This window comes from Tachysurus vachellii, chromosome 24 (assembly GCF_030014155.1).
Source record: "Tachysurus vachellii isolate PV-2020 chromosome 24, HZAU_Pvac_v1, whole genome shotgun sequence".
Taxonomy (NCBI): Eukaryota; Metazoa; Chordata; class Actinopteri; order Siluriformes; family Bagridae; genus Tachysurus; species Tachysurus vachellii.
The window spans coordinates 15303815-15321996 of record NC_083483.1 but is presented as its reverse complement, the minus strand read 5'-3'; the positions used below and the strand labels follow the sequence as shown (position 1 = coordinate 15321996).

Below are 18182 nucleotides of genomic sequence, written 5' to 3'. Positions count from 1 at the left end.
CTGGGATGACGCCTCAATTCAAAATGGCCGACCGTTTAACTGAGGGAGATGTTTAAGTTAGCACGATGCTAACTGTTTCATTATACAGCGCGTGAAGGCAAAGCAGTCAAAAGTATCAACATTTACCTCAGAAGTTTGGTTAAATCTTATGTAAAAGGGTTAAGAACACGACTACGCTTAGCAGCAACCTTTAAATAAGGATGTTTAACGCTGTTATAGTGTTTTATTGTCGAAGGTTTATATTGTGACAGGAGGAAATGTGTCACACGTCCAAAAGGGGGCAGCAAAGTTATAAAATATAAATAAAAAAATGGTGGCGGAAGTGACGACAGAGTCTTTGAAAAGACGCGGCAGCAGGAACTACAGCAATCTTGTTTAAATTGAAATAAATAAATAAACAAGGTTTTAAAAGACCATAAAATGTAACATGGCATTACTGACACCTTACAGTAAAATCCCTGAACCGAATACAGCAACCATTCTAGTAAGTATCGAGCTGAAGTGTGTTGTGTTTTTGTTTGTTTACACGTTGTGCAGTTTGCTAGCTAGCAGCTTTATATCTGTTTTATTCTGTCAGCTAGTTGAAAACGAGGAGAAGTTTCAGTCCAAACTAGCTGACGCTATAGTGCAGAGGGAACAAGACGCCAACGTCAACGTGTAAGTAATCTGTATTTACATGATCTGTATGTTTAAATAATCTTTATGTTTACATAATCTGCATATTTTAATAAGTGCCATTATTATTATTATTATTATTATTATTATTAGATAGATCAACTCCGTTTAACTTTAATAGTTTTTGGTTATGTCACAACAGATTTGATGTTTTTATCATCATTTCTGTCAAAATTGTAGACAAAATGAAACCGTAGAAGTGATTAGCTGGGAAATAATGCAACAAGAATACTGATTGGTTGTTGTTTTGTTTACAGGGTTTGGGGTTTGGTCAGTGTTAACACTGTGATCACTGATTGGTTGTTGGGAGTAAATGAGATAAGGGATTTGTTGTTTGGGAGCGACGGCGATTGATGATTTGTCACTGAGAACAGTGTGGTTCACTGATTGGACATTGAGAACATGAGAACTCACACAAGTGCAGATATATCAGGGAAAAAAAACAAATTGGAGTAAAAATGTTATTTCTGTCTTTGATGCCATCTTGAATTGTTCCTCATCGGATTGTTCTGACCCGTTTCAGGCGACTGGCTTGTAAACTTCCTGTGGAGAACAGTGAGACTCGGCCCCGTGTGGATCTCGTGGTGTTTATAGTGAATCTCTTGTCTGAACGCAGGTAACCTCCATCGCACTCTGCTCTCAGACACGAGCTGATCTCATTTTATTACTTTTACAAAATGGGAATTGAACACATCTTAGTTCATCTTTCTTACCTCTACTGCCATGTTTCTGTTCTCACACATCCTTAGTCTTCAGGTGGTGGAGAATTCCCTCAATCACCTGAGATCAGATTTTTTCCTCGGGAAGGTGTGCTTCATGGTTACTGATGGTAGGTGATTTCTTTATCTGTTAATGCAGATGTACTGAAGACCATTAAAACAGCATTGCGCCATCCTCTAGCTCCTTAGCCACTCGCTGGAGTATTATAGCAACCATTTAACAACCAGCAAACTACAACCTAGCAACCTCATGTGATCACACAGCTTTCTTTAGATGTCTTTAAAACTTTATTTTATTTTCTTCATGTTTGTGTGTGTGTGTTTACTCAGCACGGTGTGGTGCTCTGGCTCAGGAGCGTTTAATAAGTGTGAAGAAACTTGCTGCATCTCACCGCTGTCCTGTAATCTGCGCTGAACACCAGGTACAACATGTCACCAGCAGCACTGCTTAACTCTACACTACCCTTCTGAATACACTGTGTATGTTAATGTTTTAGTCAAGTCTGTGCTCAGTGTTGGTTTGGATGGGTCTTGTCTCCATCCATTCGTCTCAGGAAACACCTCATTTCATGAGCTTATCTAAATGAGTTGTGTTTCCTGAAAAGGAAATGTTTCACTTAAAATTCTTTTAAGGATTCAGGCTGTAGGTCGACTCTCTGGATGAGTTTGAGGCTGTTGTTGTGAGCAGGTCTAAGTGTAGGCCAAGTGTAGGCCACACAACAGTGAAAGTAAAGAGCAATGAATTATTCGGAGTATTAATCACTTATGTTAATTATCTAAAGGTTTTTTCTTTTGTCTGAGGCTTTGAGGGATTTTTGTTTTACTTTATTACTCTAAGGTTCTTTAGGCATGTCGTTAAATATTGCAATACAGACTATGCTGAAAAAAAGATTGGGTCTATATTTAGATAAAATCTCTGGCTTTATTAAATGTGTATCCTTTTGGAGTTAGCTAGACCTAGCTTAAGTGTACAGGTTCATTTTCAGACCTCATCTGTTCATTTTCATGTCAGATTGTTGGAGCCTGTAACAGGAAGGCGATAGATGGAAATGACCTTTTTTTTAAAAAACATATATATAATATAACATCCTTGTGTGTGTCTCATGCCTGCAGACAGAGGACGGTGTTAGCATGGCAGCGTCGAGACTTCTCACTATCCTGAAGGTGTCGGCCGGTCTGTCCCCCGTGGCGACCACAGCGCTGTACCTGTCCACTCTGACCCGCTGCACCGTGCCCTCAGAGCTCGACGAAGACTGACCTCTCGCTCCTTTTCCTTTCTGTGATCCCTTTCAGTTCCTGTATCGGTGTCATCTTATGTCTGCATGCTTGCTGTGTCAGCAACATATATATATGTTTTATAAGAAGTAAAACGTTCCATTGAGGTGTGCCAGGTTATCAGTTTGCTAACAGATCTGCAGATTTATTTTTTTTTTAAGTAAGTGCACACGTTTTATTTCACTTCTTAATACTGCACCTTATCAACACTAGGTAGCGCTGTTCTGCTGCTCATCTTCCTCCTGTATAAAGTTTTTTTATATAATGTATATATTGCAGTAGGGTTTCTATAATGACTTCTGTGTTTTTAATGCTCTCACATCTTGTGCCTTTTGATGTCACGGTGTTCGTTATTAAACCATGGAGCTTCGTTCTGAATTTGATGTGCAGGAATTTTCTAATATTCTAACATGTGATACATCCAGGATTCTGAGAGGGTTTGTTGCTGTTTATAATCAAATTAACGGAAGTGTTTCAGCATGACGGCAACAGAAAAGGAGTGCCACGTTATTAAAAAAGAAATAAAATTATGTTGTAGAATATATATATATATTAGAATTATAATTAATATATAATATATATAAGAATTAAATTAATAAAAGCATTTGTAGAAAGTATATGACAGTGCAGAGAGATTTGAACTCGGCTTTCTTTCTTTCTTTCTTTCTTTCTTTTCCCAACTTCTTTTTTACTTTCTCTCTGTTTGTCATGCTCTTTCTTTTCACTCTCTCTCTCTCTCTCTCTTTTTTCTTTAAGCCTTTATGCATGCACACATTATTTTGTTTCCATTAGACTGCTCATTATTTTATTTAGCACAAAAAACCTCCAGGCTTTGAATCTAAATTTCATTTTTGTTTTTCACCAGAAATTCTTTCTTAGTGTTGCCACATTCTGTTTAAGAGGCTTATGGATTGTGAAGTATTTTACTGACAGTTTATGACAGAATTTAAAAAATATGCCAGGAAAAGAAATCGACAGGCATTTTGCATAATTTAATTGTATTTTTTTTAATGAGCTCATTACTATAAATCCTCTTTATGGTTGCAGAAAAAGTGTCACTGAATCTGTAAACTCTGCCGCCTCCTCTGGTGATCTTGGTCACAGTGTACTTGTATAACCTTGAAATGCAAAGTCGTCTCTCAAAGTCGGCTCTCAAAGACGACCCCCCCCCCCCCCCGCACTCTTCCTCCTCCCCCTTCCTCTCTCTCCCAATTCACCTGTTGCCAACTAACCTGTGCACCAGATTTCTGTACTCTCAATTCCCTCAGTGGAAACTTTATCCAGGACACAAAAGAAAGGAAAAAAAAAAAAAACCCTTTTATGTTCTCAATCCCATATTCTTCTCTCTCTCTCTCTCTCTCTCTCTCTCTCTCTCTCTCTCTCTCTCTCTCTCATGATAGTGTCTGACCCCCCACAACACTGACCCTGTGACGTTAAGAAAAAAAACAGCTGCAGTTTTAACATTTCTCACTTTGTTTAATACAATAATCTTGTGGGCTTTTGCTGTAATACAATAAGGGGCTGTAATCTGGCCCTCTCCTTGGCCATCCCTCCCTGTCCGATTGCACCGTCCTCCCTGTGGGCCAGCCTTTTGTCCCGTGCCACCAAACAGGGGCACCTTCAGTTACTGAATTGTGTGTGTGTTCCAGGTGCTGATAGATTGGTGGAGCAGGATTAAAGTGGCTACGTTACTGAATGCACGTACTGCTTTCACCCTCACCCGCCTTTCCCTGCCTGAAAGCTCACAATGGGCGGTGTGTGTGGGGGTGGGTTTTTATAATGATTTATAAATATTTTGATCTTGAACCTTTAAAAAAGGAAATTACGATACCATTTGGACATGTCAGACCCTCTTAAGATTGTTAGAGTTCTATGAGACATCACAGAGTTCAGCAGCACATTGTTGCAGTTGTTAAATTGAAAACACTGTTGATGCGTTTACAGTAGGCATGTTGCATTAGTCTCCTGTCACATGCGATGAATTAAGGTTTAAATGTCTAAAGCTTGAAAAAACATATGTGTCAAATATTACTGTTCTAGCTGCGGTTGGTCTCCTTAGTAATTATTAATAGTATTTATTAATCTTACTGTGCTGTCAATATTTTTTAACCATATTTCAGGCCTAAATGAAGGATTAAGATCAGGACTGTATTAAATTATACGTTTCTTACCTGAACTAAAATATTCTTATTAGATTTATATCGTTATAGTGCTACATTAGTGCGATGTCGGGTTTGTTTGGAGAGAGACTAGAGAATTACATCATCAGTGACAGTCTGAAACCCTCAAAACCTGCAGAGCAATTTGCACAACATTACCAAGTACACGCTGCACACTGGAGCCTCGAGCAGTTAGCGTTCAGCTGTAAACTGGTTAATTGTCTGTTAGCTATTTGAAGGTATGCTTGCTCTGCTTACCCATAACCCCCCTGTTTTTATCGCACTGCCAAAACACTTAACTATAGCTTTAATAGTAAACTACTGTCCAGTTGCTGTGTCATCTGCTGATTCCTTTTTCTAATGGGAACTGATGCCAACTGTTTTGATGAAACTTCTGTCTGAAATAAATTTAGCTCCACTGCTTCCTGCTAACATGCACTTGATTACAAGGCATTTCTTAAAAAGCTGGGGCTTCTCTACTGTGTGAGTATTTGCACGAATTTCAGTGTCTCCAGAGGAAATGTGTGTGCATACTGTCATCTCCACTTTCCTGCCCTGCCTCATCCTCACACACATTAAACCCCCAAAGGAAACATTCAGGAGACACTTATCTTATTTTCTCCGTTACACAATCAGGCAGTTTCCCTAAAGATCACAAACGCACACAGGACACTGGAGATGGGCTAGAAGCCTCAGAAACCAGATGCTCCTTTTCAGAGGGGACAATGAACTCACAGAGAGGCACAGGAGCCTCTGAGACTCGGACTAAATGACGTTTAGGGGCTTAAAGCAGTTGTGTGATGAAGATTCTACACTGAAAACCTGCAGTGATCTAGTCCACTGGCTGTTAGAGTTATTGCTGACTCTCGAGCTCCATTGAAACAACATTTGTAACTCTGTAATTGCTGTCTGTTGTACTGCTCTGTGATTCCCATCTAATATGGGAAAGGGGCTTCCAAATGCCATCTATGACAGCATGCTGGGTCATGCACAGTTCAGGTCTGGCATGCTGGTGTGTGGCACTGGTGACCTTTTTTACACATAAACAGAATTAATTGCCATACCAATGCCCCTGTTCCTCTTTCTATTTTTTACTCAATCGCTGACCAAATAGTCACCTCTCTGTTGAATGCTGTTCCATGCTGTTTGAACCGTGCTGTTCCCCTGCAGGTGTCATCTCAGTGCGTCTGGGTTTCATGTTCAGGAAGTGACTTGATGCAGTCATCGCGTCTCACCTTTTCAGCAGTGAGGCGCTGGTTAACCGTGAGCTCCCAAAGCCTCGTCTCTTGTGTTTTTTTCTTTTCCCCATAGTTGAGTGTTTCACTTGTCTGGACTTTTCTTGATAATGGATTAGCTCTGAAAATCTGTATTTTGACCCCAGTGTGCTGACGGTTTCTGGATTAACTGGATTAATTCTGGTTTGAAAATGAATAAAACACATCCTGCACCTCACATCCACAGGTTACAACAAGTTTTACAAAGTAGGACGGACGTGCTCCACGGCACATAGCACTCTCAAGCTGCCTATTCTGTATGTCAGTGCGTCTTTCACGTAGTTTTTATCTGGGAAAGTGAAGGTAATGTACCAGATGTAAAACATTTTAATTTCATATTTATAATATTTTTTATTTTATTTTTTTTTTTACCATGAGGAAGACAATAGTATTAGTACAAAACTTTTCTGAACATGCAGTATACAATAAAAATGGATTTTAAATGAAAATGTTCATTTTAGTTAATATTTTAGTAATGGAGGTCATTTGATCAGGCACCAACAATCGTCACAGGTCACTAGTGTGTTGGAATGGTGGAAAGGAAAGGTGACCTCCTGCACAACACACACTCAAGTGTAACACTACACTTTTCCAGCTACTACAGACGTGACTGCTCACACATCCTCTTCATACCAATGCCACTATATAAACGTATAAATATATCTTTATCTTTGTGTCTGCTTCTGTTCTCACAACCAGCGCTGAACCTATTTTCAGATTAGAAAACATACACCCAAAACCACAGGCTCCTTCACAGCCCCCAGCAACTGCAAAGCAATGATACACACAGAGACAAAGCAGAGATATGCCAACACTCTCCAGCTGTTATGGAGAGCAAGTGGGACCAGTGGCAGTCTGTTTTATGCTGTGTTTTCCTGAAGGTGATTTCTGGGGTTAACACACTGCTGTCCTCAGCTTGTCAGTTGATTTCGGTTGCCCGCATTGATTTATAGTCTCTGCCAAAACAATCAGAGGTTCTTGCAGCTGCAGTCACGTACACAACTATGATAAGAAGTGTGAAAAAGAGCCTGATGGTGTGTGTGTGCGTGTGCTTGTGCATGTGCTTGTGCGTCTGCTTGTGCATGTGCTTGTGCGTGTGTGTGCACGCCAGTGAAAATGCTGGTTTTGATAATGCATTTTGTAACCTAAAGCAAAGGAATCTGAAGTTTCAAATCATTTCCTCCTGCAGCCATTTTGTGTAAATGTCTTATTTTTTTGTGCCCATATTTTATTCTTATTGCTTAAGCAACAGAGTATGAGATGTAATACAATCATGTAGGAAGTGAAGGTAAAAAAAACAGCTACGGCAGCACATATACTGCAAACCCGATTCCAAAAAGTTACAAAACAAATTAGCTAAAAATATTATACTTCTTCATTTAAGTGTTGAAAATCGAATCAAATTCTTCTAAGCTGTTGTACAGAACAAGCGACACAGTAGCTGTATATACTGTGTAGTAAACAGAGTTTTCTTCATAGCACTGCGCGATCTGGTCAAACGGTGTCGATTCTTTGTCTCTGACAGACGTGCAGCTGCACATCACAGGTTTAGATTAATAAAACGTGTAAAGTGTAAATAACATGCTGTCCTTTAAGAACGCTACACATAATTATTGATGCTCAGCTGTTTATTACTGCATAAATCATGACTAATTATTGAACTGAACAATTCACATGCCATTTGGCTTTATGTTGTTGTTTATTTGTTGTTGTTTTTTTTGTACATACTTTTGTTGATTTAACCAAAGAGATAAACTATAGAGTCACGTTATCGAGAGAGAATGGACACAAGGCAGCGGGACTTTGTGAGCAAGGAGAATTTTATTAATGATCACTGGTTAATCACATATTAAAGCATTTTAGTGATACAGCAGGGAGATACAGTATAGACCAGCAGGACTGTACTAATGTGCACACACACACACACACACACACACACACACGCTTCAGAGTAGTACTCATCCAATTCTTTTCCATTAGATTTGGATGAAATGACTTTGCTGTGTAAATAATCTGAGGAGTCGATGGCTAGCAGATATTTGTAAAATTCATTTTAATGAAATTATATCCGTCCATCAGATGTGCTCATTTTATTCATACCTGCACATTTGACTTGTAACTCGACTTTCCAGCTCTGTTTTTACGTTTTATTTTGCATGGCCCGGACTCGGACTATCAGAGATTAACACAAGAACAATTGGCAGTTGTGCCGTTCTTAGAAGGCTGTCGAATGCAGTCTGTCCACAAACACATTACCACAAACTGCTTTAGTAAATCCTCTTAAAACGTTAATCCATCTTATTAATCCAAAAATTCTTAAAAAAAACGAAACAAATTCATTGAAAGTCTCTGTATATCCTATTTACACACCTTTCCATATATGGCAGAGTGTAAAAGTCGCACAACCGACGGCACACGTACGCTCCTAATGACTCGGTCGATAAGAAAACAAATGAACTTCTGTTAGTAATGAACAGTGATTTAGAAGAAAAGCTTTGAAACCGGATTTATTTTTTGTAACAGATAAAATCAGAGGCTTGAGATTTTAGACTCATTCATTTCAGCATCTTCTCTGTTGTCAGGCTGGTTCGAGGAGAATGTTAAGTTTGCCTTGGACTCCACAGCTATTGCTTACTACTATGCAGTTAAAGCATTGCTTGCAGAAATAGTAATAATTATAAAAGCCTTGATTATACTCTACTCCCACTGGCTAAATAAACACCCATGTAATTGGCCCCAGTGATGTTAGGGACTCAAGAGGGTCAGAGGTCATCTAGCCGGCGAAGCCGAGCTCTTTGTAGTAGCAGTCTAGGTCGTTGATGACGGCAGCCAACACCCTCCTCAGAGCGTCCTGTCCGGCGGCATCGAGCCCGGCCTTCTCCTTGAACACCTGCACGATGATCTCACTAATCAGCTGAGAAAGAGAGTAATAAAATTAGAGGTACATCAGTAATGTGTTCTAGTAGAGGCACAGACATCTCTGTGTTCTGGGTTCTGTAGTTTCTTCCCACCTCCCAAACACAAGTCACAACTAGCTACACTAAATTTTCTGCTAAGTCTGAATGTTTTTGTGGGTGGTGGGGGTTGAGTGCTACCTTGAAGTTGTTCAGGGGAATCTTGTGTATGTTGGCATGGGATGTAGCCATTGGCTTGAGGATGTCAGCATGCTGTCCCTTTGCCTTGACCAGGTCAGCTAGTTTTTTCAGGACTGTGGTGCCATGTGCTGCGACGTCCTTATTTCCTGCCAGACTACTCTGTGGTATTGCAACAAATTTTGGGAAGAGTTTCTGGGTATCGGGGTGCTCCGAAAACAGACTGCAAATAGAATGGGACAGCAAGTGTCATAATTGAGTAGAAAAATAAACAGTGGACTGTAAAATGTAGAGTATTCTAGATCAAGGTGGAAGAACGATGGAGTGAGTGAGGACCATATGAAAACAAAGGTAAAAGCTATCAGCATGGCAATCTAAGCCTGCTAAAAGTCCTGGTTCCTTTTGAGACCCAGTGAAAGACTGAGAAAGTAAATGAAAGAGACTATTGTCCAGGCTGTGAGCTCAGCCTACATCAGCATCCTGTTACCTCTGAGTGCTCAGACAGGGAAACTCCACAGGGGAGAAAGCAGGTAAGCTGCATCCATCCTTTCTCAGAACAGACAGAAGCAGTCTAATGGGTTTACATTTTTGAACCTCATTTTTAAAAACATCAATAGCTGCACCAAAGCTTTGGAACTAAAATGTTTGAGATATTTTAACTGTTTAAACCATCTGCACTTGATGTAATTGCATTTGGTTTCTGCTGAAAAAAATGTGACTCTCTCACTAATGCTGGTGCAAAATTGAACAGTCTCTGAAGTTTACATTCAGTATGTATTCAACCTCAGTAGTCCATGATCCCCAATCAGGATCATCCCCAATCAATCAACCCTGTTCGTCTGAATTATACAAGAGCTACGTATTATCACTCTCATTCTGTCTCCAGTCGTCTGCATCCATCCTGATATCTCTGTGTTCCTGCTCCTATCTGAAACCTACATCTGACTTCTAAAGATCTACACTTTTTTAAGTTGCTGCACTCATCGGGATGTCTGCAGACCGTTCGTGCCTTTATGGACAGTGATAATTAACATATTTCTATCTTCAGTAATAAATAAATTCACAGCTGCACTATACAAACTGCAATCCTTAGCAATAGCTCTAGCTAGTCTTTTTTTTTTTTCAGAAAGACGTCCCAAAAGAGATCTTTGGAAAAGTGGTTTTGTACAGACCGGGTCAGAATTTCTCCTCCATAACCAGGATAGTCAGATTCCACCTTGCCCCAGCACTTCAGAACCAAGTCAAAGTCAGACATTGTCTGCAGACACACACACAACAGAACACAGTTAGAACCTGGAGGTCATGAAAGGACAAACCTCCTGAATCACAAAACTGACTACATTCTTATATTTAAAAGCTTAATGTTTAATATGGAATATTATCAGCAAGACTTTATAACAGTTTGACCTTGGAGGAAAAAGACTGATGATCCAGAGTAAAATATATCATCCCCCCCCCCACACACACACACACCACACACACACAGAGGCATGCAATAATGCAACTTACTTAAAACTTTCAGAATCATAACAGAAATGTTTAATTGTTTTTTTAATTATTTGATTTAATTATTCCGTAAATAAAAATCAGACCAAAATTACAAATTTGGTTACAACCTCCATTATTTTGGTTATTTTGTAAATGTAAGAAAAACCTGGGCCACCTGATGAATAATCTCTCTCGCTCTCTCTCTCTCTCTCTCACACACACACACACACACACTTACCAGGACAGTGTTGTTATCAGCTAAGCTGAGAAGTTTATTCAGATTTTTTCTTGCAGTGCCACTGATACCTGAGTTTAGGGTTTATATACTGTCCTGACAAAAGTTTGTCCCCTCAGCTGTCAATTAAACATGCCCATCCCATGCAAATATTAACTCCATCCCATTTTAGACTCCACCCACCTGATGCTACTGTATTTGTCCCACCTTTTACTTTCTATCCTATTCCCTTTTTTAATCTCTTGATCATATTTTCTCTAATTCTTTCTTAACCCCCCCAAACACACACACACACACACACACACACACACACAGACACCAACCACTTTCCCATTTCCACCCCCTCACATGCATATTGATGCACAAAACATCACGTAGCAGAGTTTAACAGTGACCTGGCTCAGCCTGTGCATGTGACACAGAACTTATTAGTAGTCATGGGACTTATGAATGCTATGATGGTGAGTTCAACAGATTTACCATGCACCCTTAAAAGCTTAAAGCAAGTACGTGAAAGATTACAGCCGTTTGTAAAACAGAGGTGTAGAAACAAATAACTCTTAGAACTAAAGAACGTGAAAGAGCTCCTTCATGATAGTAGGTCAGTGGTGATAACATGAGATATGAAGAGATGAACATCCATCATGATAGCAGGTCAGTAGATATAGCATGAGCAACGGATCTACGTTCAATACAAAGCAGATAAATGATTCTGGGAGTGAAGAAGTCATAAAAACGCATCATTTTCTCACTCACACTACCTTAGAATTAATTATAGGTTTTGTGCAATAAAATGAATCTTGTTATCCCACCGAACTCTGTTATTTCACCCAACCCTAACCGAAGGCAATCCGTAATTCTATCGCAACTTCAGTAGAAGGAAAATTGGTTTGCGGAATACAATATATCGTATTACATTTTCATTTTCGTGTTTTTTTTTTTTTTAGTTTTTTTTTTTTTATTCTTGTCCTTGTCATTCCTTGTAGCATGAGTCAGTCCACTCAACCCCATCACGTCGCAACAGGTTGTCAAGCTCTTTCAGGCTGGCATATTTATAACATACCATCACAAGGAGGTTTGATGTGACTCCTAACAGTTTCAAGAGCACAGAGGAGATTCCGGGAGACGAGCAGTTACACGAGGAAAGCTGGGGCATAGAAGGTCAAAACCCCAGCAACAGGACCAGTATCTGCTCCTTTGTTAGAGGAGAAACAAGAGTTGAAATGCCAGTGCCCTACAAAATGACATCCAGCAGGCTATGGGTTCACATGTTTCTGACCAAACTGTCAGACATGTTCTCCGTGTGTGTGGCACATTTAATTGTTCCTGGGTACAGGATGAAATCCTCAGAGGCATTGCCAGACCTTATGCTGGTGCAGTGGGTGCTAGGGTCCTCCTAGTGCATGACAAAGCCTGGCCTCATGTAGCCAGAGTGTGTAGTTTCTGGATTACAAAGGCACTGATGCCAAAGACTGGCCCTCATTTTTGCCAGACATAAATCTTATTGGAGCTCGGGTGCTGCCAAGTAGCACCACAGACTGTCGAGGAGCTCACTGATGGTCAAACATTTTCAGGAGTGCATGCAGGCATGTGTGGGCTATACAACCTATTGACTTTCAGCTGCCATGATTTATTTCATACAATTTTAATTTTTTACTTTGATTTTCGGTTTTATTTTGAATCCAGACCATTTCAAAAAGCAAAAACCAAAAGTGTTCACCTTGAATTTCTAATGCTTTTGGAGGGGACTGTATATATTTTTATATATACAGTACATATGTGTATATATTTATATATATGTGTGTGTGTGTATATATATATTTTTGTCATATTCCATCACATTAATGATTTTTGGGACTCTAAGCCCAAATTCTAGCCTACTAGTATTCTAGTTGGATTCGCTTTGGATCAGACAAGTTTATGTACACATCAACTGAGGTCAGCTGAGGTCGAAACTGAGGCAATACTCCCACTACTGTATTCCTTGAAACTTATTCTGTCCTAATATTTCTGGTTAATTCTTTTTTTTTTAGCTAGTTGTTGAAATGGGTGAACAAATAAGAAGTGAAGTAACATGAATGACCGGTTCTCGAAGGTAAAAAGAAATTTCTCTCTCTCTCTCTCTCTCTCTCTCTCTCTCTCTCTCTCTCTCTCTCTCTCTCTCTCTCTCTCTCTCTCTCAGCATCATCTAGTCGCTCACCGTATAATGAGATAGATGTGCTTGAACTGACTTGCATAACTCTGGGATGTTTGGTTGTATCGGAGACAGTTTTAGTCATAAATCATTGTCTATAGAGTCTTTATGCTGGTAAGCGCTGAAAACCCACTTTCGCACAGGTATGTTGGCACAGGTATGTTGGCACAGGTATGTTGGCACAGGTATGTTGTCGAGAAGGGCAGTAATGTTTTCAAAGCGCGATCTGCTAAAGCAGGATAATCTGCATGCAAAGCTATCCAGAAATCTGCTAGTGATTTTTGTGTAAACTCAATTTCCAAAGCGCCACTCGTAGAGATTTCAATGAGACTCTCTTGCTCAGAAATGGGCAGGTGTGCTGTGGGGTGGCAGAGAATAGATGGCGAATCCAGTTGTTTGCATTGTCCGTCTCTGGAAAATACCGGTCATATGCCAGCAGCTGAGCCAAACCAGCTACATCAGTCGATTCGTCGATTTCTAAAGCGCAGAAATCGCTGGATTTTATGCGAAGCAATAGTTGTTTTAAAACATCTTCTGCCACATCAGCGCTGCGACGTGAAACTGTGTGTGAATTACACGCGATACGTAAAAACGTGCACTTACACATGACACTTGAGTGGACACAGATTTTTGTTTACCGCAGATGGGGTCATTTGATTGGATGTCATGAATTTGACCTTTTATGGCACTAACTGGCTACTTTGCTGTGAGTACACTAGAGGGGGACGTCTTTATATTTAGTCTGAGAAATACATGTTTGCTTGAATATTAGGTGCGGTATAATTACATTAACAGTACACTTCTGCATTTTGTTCGCGTACCCCAGTTTGGGAACCACTGATCTAGTGGAAATGGTATGGAAATGCACATGGTATACATACCTCCTACTTAAACCGACTTAATTTTCTATTAAAAAAACAATAATTTATCCCCATTTACTTTTCTTTATCAGTTTGGTTTTCGTGTCAAAAGCATTGTTTTATGCGCAGTTCACTCTATTAATTATATATTCACCCTTAAATAAAAGAGTCTCACACACGCATATTTCTTCTGTGCTTTCTTTCCTTCACTTCCCGTGTTGGCGCATTCTAATGACGTCACATACACAACTTGTAGTCCTTATACTACATGGTATGTCACATCTTACAGACCTTACATAACATATTGTAACATCTTTCTCTCTTTTTTTTTTTTTTTTTAATAAAACAGAAGCCTAACAATTCAACAACTGCAAAATTTAAATTATGTAAACCGTATGCACAAAATAGCATGTTTGTGTCTTAAGAACAACAAAACACATTTAAACAAAGTCTTTCAAGTGTGATGGTCTCATGACCATTCTGCCACTTCTAGTTGTCACGACTCTCTTGCTAGTATCTGAAGGGTTTGTGTGTGTTGTGCTCGACTCTGGTACTGCTTTTGAATGTCCCTTATCGGTAAGAATCTTCCGATTAGTCTGATCAAATTTGACACTTGTGTTTGTTGAGACAGCTCTCTGCAGTCCTCCAGGCACAGTCCTGAGATGTTTCCGATTTCTCCGTACAACAGATCCATTTTCCAGCTTCACGGTGTATGATCTGTTGTTGGCCATTCTTTCAACCTTTGCCGGCAACCAATGTGCTCTGTGTTTCGTGTCCAACTGAACTCTTACTTTTTCACCTTCATGCAGAGGTCTAAGATCTTTCGCTCCTCTATTGTAGTAAAAGGCCTGTTTGCATTGGTTGTTTTTCACAGCCTGCTCCGTGTTTACAACATCTGGCTTCAGAAGACTGTTATGTGTTGGCAGTAATGTTTTAGTTCTCCTGCTCATGAGTCTTTGGGCAGGACTGGCATTGAATCCCTGAGATGGGGTGTTCCTGTGTTCTAGAATAGCCAGGTATGGGTCAGTCTTTGCTCTCTTTGCCTTTCCCATGAGCTGTTTGGCCATCTTCACTGCAGACTCGGCTTTGCCGTTGCTTTGCGGATATGCCGGAGATGACGTCACATGTCTAAATTCCCAAGCAGTGCTGAACTGTCTGAATTCCTGAGAGCCGTACTGTGGCCCGTTATCAGAGATTACCGTGTCTGGGATGCCGTGTTGTGCAAAATGGGCCTTTAACTTGTGTATCACTGCTCCTGAGCTGGTATCAGGGAGATAATCAATTTCCCAGAAATTTGAGAAATAGTCAACTGTGATATGCCCTGTTGTTAAATAAGAATAAATCTGTTCCCACTTTTGCCCAAGGCCTCATAGGAATGTCATGTGCACACATAGTCTCTTTCTGCTGTCGTACATCCATAGACCTACAAACAGCACAGTTCTCAATGTATGCTCTGATAGCAGCACTCATCCCAGGCCAGTATACACGGTCTCTTGCTCTGCGCAAGCAGCTTTCAATGCCTAGGTGTGATGCATGAATTCTCTCCACAATCTCGGTCCTCAGCTTTGCTGGTATTAGAGCTCTCTCTCCTCTAAAAATCACTCCATCTTGCACACTGAGCTCTTCTCTTACAGAAAAGAATTGTCTTGCCTCTCCTTCCAGCTGAGTTTTCTCCTCTGGCCATCCCTGGACTATCACTTTCTGCAACAACTGAAATGTCTCATCCTTAGCAGTTTCTCTCTGTACCTTTTCTAGAATCCCTTCTGATATGGACAGGTAGTGCAACATGTTGATTGTCTCAATTTCTGTCTCTACTGATCCCTCTGCCGCACACTCTGGTAGGTACGCTCTGCTGAGAGTGTCTGCCAAATGCAATAGTCGACCAGGTACATAGACAACAGTAATGTCATATCGCTGTAGTCTCAAAAGCATTCTCTGCAATCTCTTAGGTGCATTGAGCAATGGCTTTCTTACAATTGTCTCTAGGGGTTTGTGGTCTGAATGCACTTCTACCTTCCTGCCATAGGTATACTGGTGGAATTTCTCCATTCCAAAAAGGATTGCCAGGCATTCTTTTTCTATTTGAGCATATCCTTTTTCTGTCGGTGTAAGGGCCCTGCTGCTATAAGCAACTGGTTGTCCTGCCTGCAAAAGTGCAGCACCCAGTCCTGACTCCGAGGAGTCACACTGAAGAACAAGGTTGTCATCTGGGTTGTAGTACTTCAAAACAGGTGCTGAGGCAATCATTTGTTTCAATTTGTTGAATGCTACTTCCTGTACATCAGTCCACTCCCAAACAGTGTCTTTATGTGTCAGTTGTCTCAACGTGTCGCAGCTGTCTGATAAGTGTGGGCAAAATTTTGACAAATAGTTCACCATACCTAATAGTCTCTGGAGTCCCTTCACATCTGATGGTCTGGGCATCTCCACTATGGCTCTCACCTTCTCTGGATCCATCTTTATTCCTTCAGAAGTCACCTCTTTCTGTCTCAGCTTGAGTTTGTTGAAGTTTAGTTTGATGTTTCTGTTTCTACAGCGGTCCAGTAGCTGTCTTAGCTTTGCGTCATGATCTTTCTCAGCTGCTTCATCATTGTCACCTTCTCCACAGATAAGGATGTCATCTGCTATTATCCGGATTCCTGGGAGCCCCTCCAATGCCTGAGTCAACCTGTGTTGGAACACGTCAGGAGCAGGGCGGATCCCCATGGGCATTCTAATCCATCTATACCTGCCACATGGCGTTGCGAAGGTAGTGATATAGCTTGACTCTTCTGAAAGCCTTATGTGCCAGAACCCATCCTTCACATCACAAACGGTAAAGACTCTCGCTTTGGTCAGATCAGGAAGAACATCATCTATGGTGGGCAAGGAAAAGTGTTGACGCTTTAGTGCTTTGTTAAGTGGTCTTGGGTCAATGCAAATTCTTAGCTTTCCCGATGGTTTCTTCACCACCACCATGCTGCTAATCCAATCTGTGCTCTTTTCTACATGAGCTATGATGCCTCTCTCCACCAGGCTTCCCAGCTCATCTTTTAGATGTTTCATCAGAGCCACTGGAACTCTTCGCTTTGGAAGCCTCACCGGTTTAACTGCAGGATCCATTTCTAGGTTATATTCCCCTTCCAGGCATCCATCTCCTTCAAATACATCAGCATACTCTCTATACATGTCACTCTTGTCCCACTGATCCTTTCCTTTGCGACTCACCGTTGTAACAATATCATCAATCGCCATGATATTTTCATGCTGTATTCTTACCAGATCCATTGCTTGCACGGCCTTGTTTCCTAGCAGGGGCATTGACGAGCTTCCCTGCACTACTATAAATTCCAGCCGGTAGAGTTTTCTGTTTCTGGGGTTTCTTATATTTATTCTGCATTTTCCTACAGGTTTTAGGGTGCTCTTATTGTACATGACCAGGATCTGTTCAGTCTTTTCCATCACTGTATCCGGGTGTAACAGCCGAATGGGAATTTCAAGGTACAACTGGCTCCACAGTCCAGTTGAAATCTTACTGGTCTTTCTCCTATCGGCATGGTTGCAAACAGTTGTTTCTCCTGCTTGTCCTCCCTCTTTTGTGAACTGAGGCTGAAGATTTCCTGAAACAGTTCCTCTTCCATTTTCTCTTAGTCTCTTTTGTTTTGCATTTGGTTGCAAAATGGTTCATCTTGCCACATTTTCTGCACTGTTTTCCATAAGCTTAGTTTTTTCCACTCATGCTGTTTTCCACAGAATTTACACATAGTCCCAGGAGTTGGTTTGACTCTCTGTACTGCATGCACATCTTCAGCTTTCTGTCCCTCGATTGTCATCATATTCTCTTTTGACAGTTCTGATGCTCTACATATCCTCACGCATTTCTCAAGTGTCAGGTCCGACTCTCTTAATAGACGTTCTCTCACATGTGAATTTAGTTTGCCACATACAATTCTGTCTCTAATCAAAGAGTCTCTAGCCGACCCGAAATTACACGTGTCTGCCAGCACTTTCAAATCCGTAACGTATTTATCAATCATTTCGCTTGAATTCTGATTTCTGGAGAAAAATTTGTTCGGTGCCGGATTGCAGTGGTTTCTGAAGGCGGTTAATAGCCATTCCAACGTCGGTTCTCTATCAGCTGGGTGAGCAGCACATAGCGTCTTACTCAGTTCTCTCCCTGTTTCTCCAATTAGATATAGGAAAACTTTAACCTTTGTTTTGTCATCCGCATC

The 18182-nt window shown here is 40.7% G+C and overlaps 2 protein-coding genes across 3 annotated transcripts; one reads left to right on the top strand and one right to left on the bottom strand.

Moving 5' to 3' along the window:
- The first annotated feature begins 320 nt into the window (after window positions 1-320).
- On the top strand, window positions 321-3047 carry pane1 (proliferation associated nuclear element). 2 transcript variants are annotated; one of them, XM_060860566.1, is made up of 6 exons: window positions 324-484; window positions 578-657; window positions 1199-1291; window positions 1425-1504; window positions 1725-1816; window positions 2508-3047. In XM_060860566.1, exons 1-6 carry the CDS (start codon window positions 428-430, stop codon window positions 2649-2651), a joined length of 546 nt encoding a protein of 181 aa, XP_060716549.1. In that variant the 5' UTR covers window positions 324-427; the 3' UTR covers window positions 2652-3047. The 2 variants fall into 2 exon arrangements, with proteins under 2 accessions (XP_060716548.1, XP_060716549.1); XM_060860565.1 differs by having other exon boundaries at window positions 321-657.
- Window positions 3048-7904: 4857 nt separating this feature from the next.
- mb (myoglobin) lies at window positions 7905-11059 on the bottom strand. Its single transcript, XM_060860580.1, has 4 exons — window positions 10921-11059; window positions 10367-10452; window positions 9198-9417; window positions 7905-9016 (listed from the first exon to the last, which is right to left on the bottom strand). The coding sequence occupies exons 2-4, from the start codon at window positions 10447-10449 to the stop codon at window positions 8876-8878; spliced, it is 444 nt and encodes a 147-aa protein (XP_060716563.1). The 5' UTR covers window positions 10450-10452; window positions 10921-11059; the 3' UTR covers window positions 7905-8875.
- Window positions 11060-18182: the final 7123 nt, after the last annotated feature.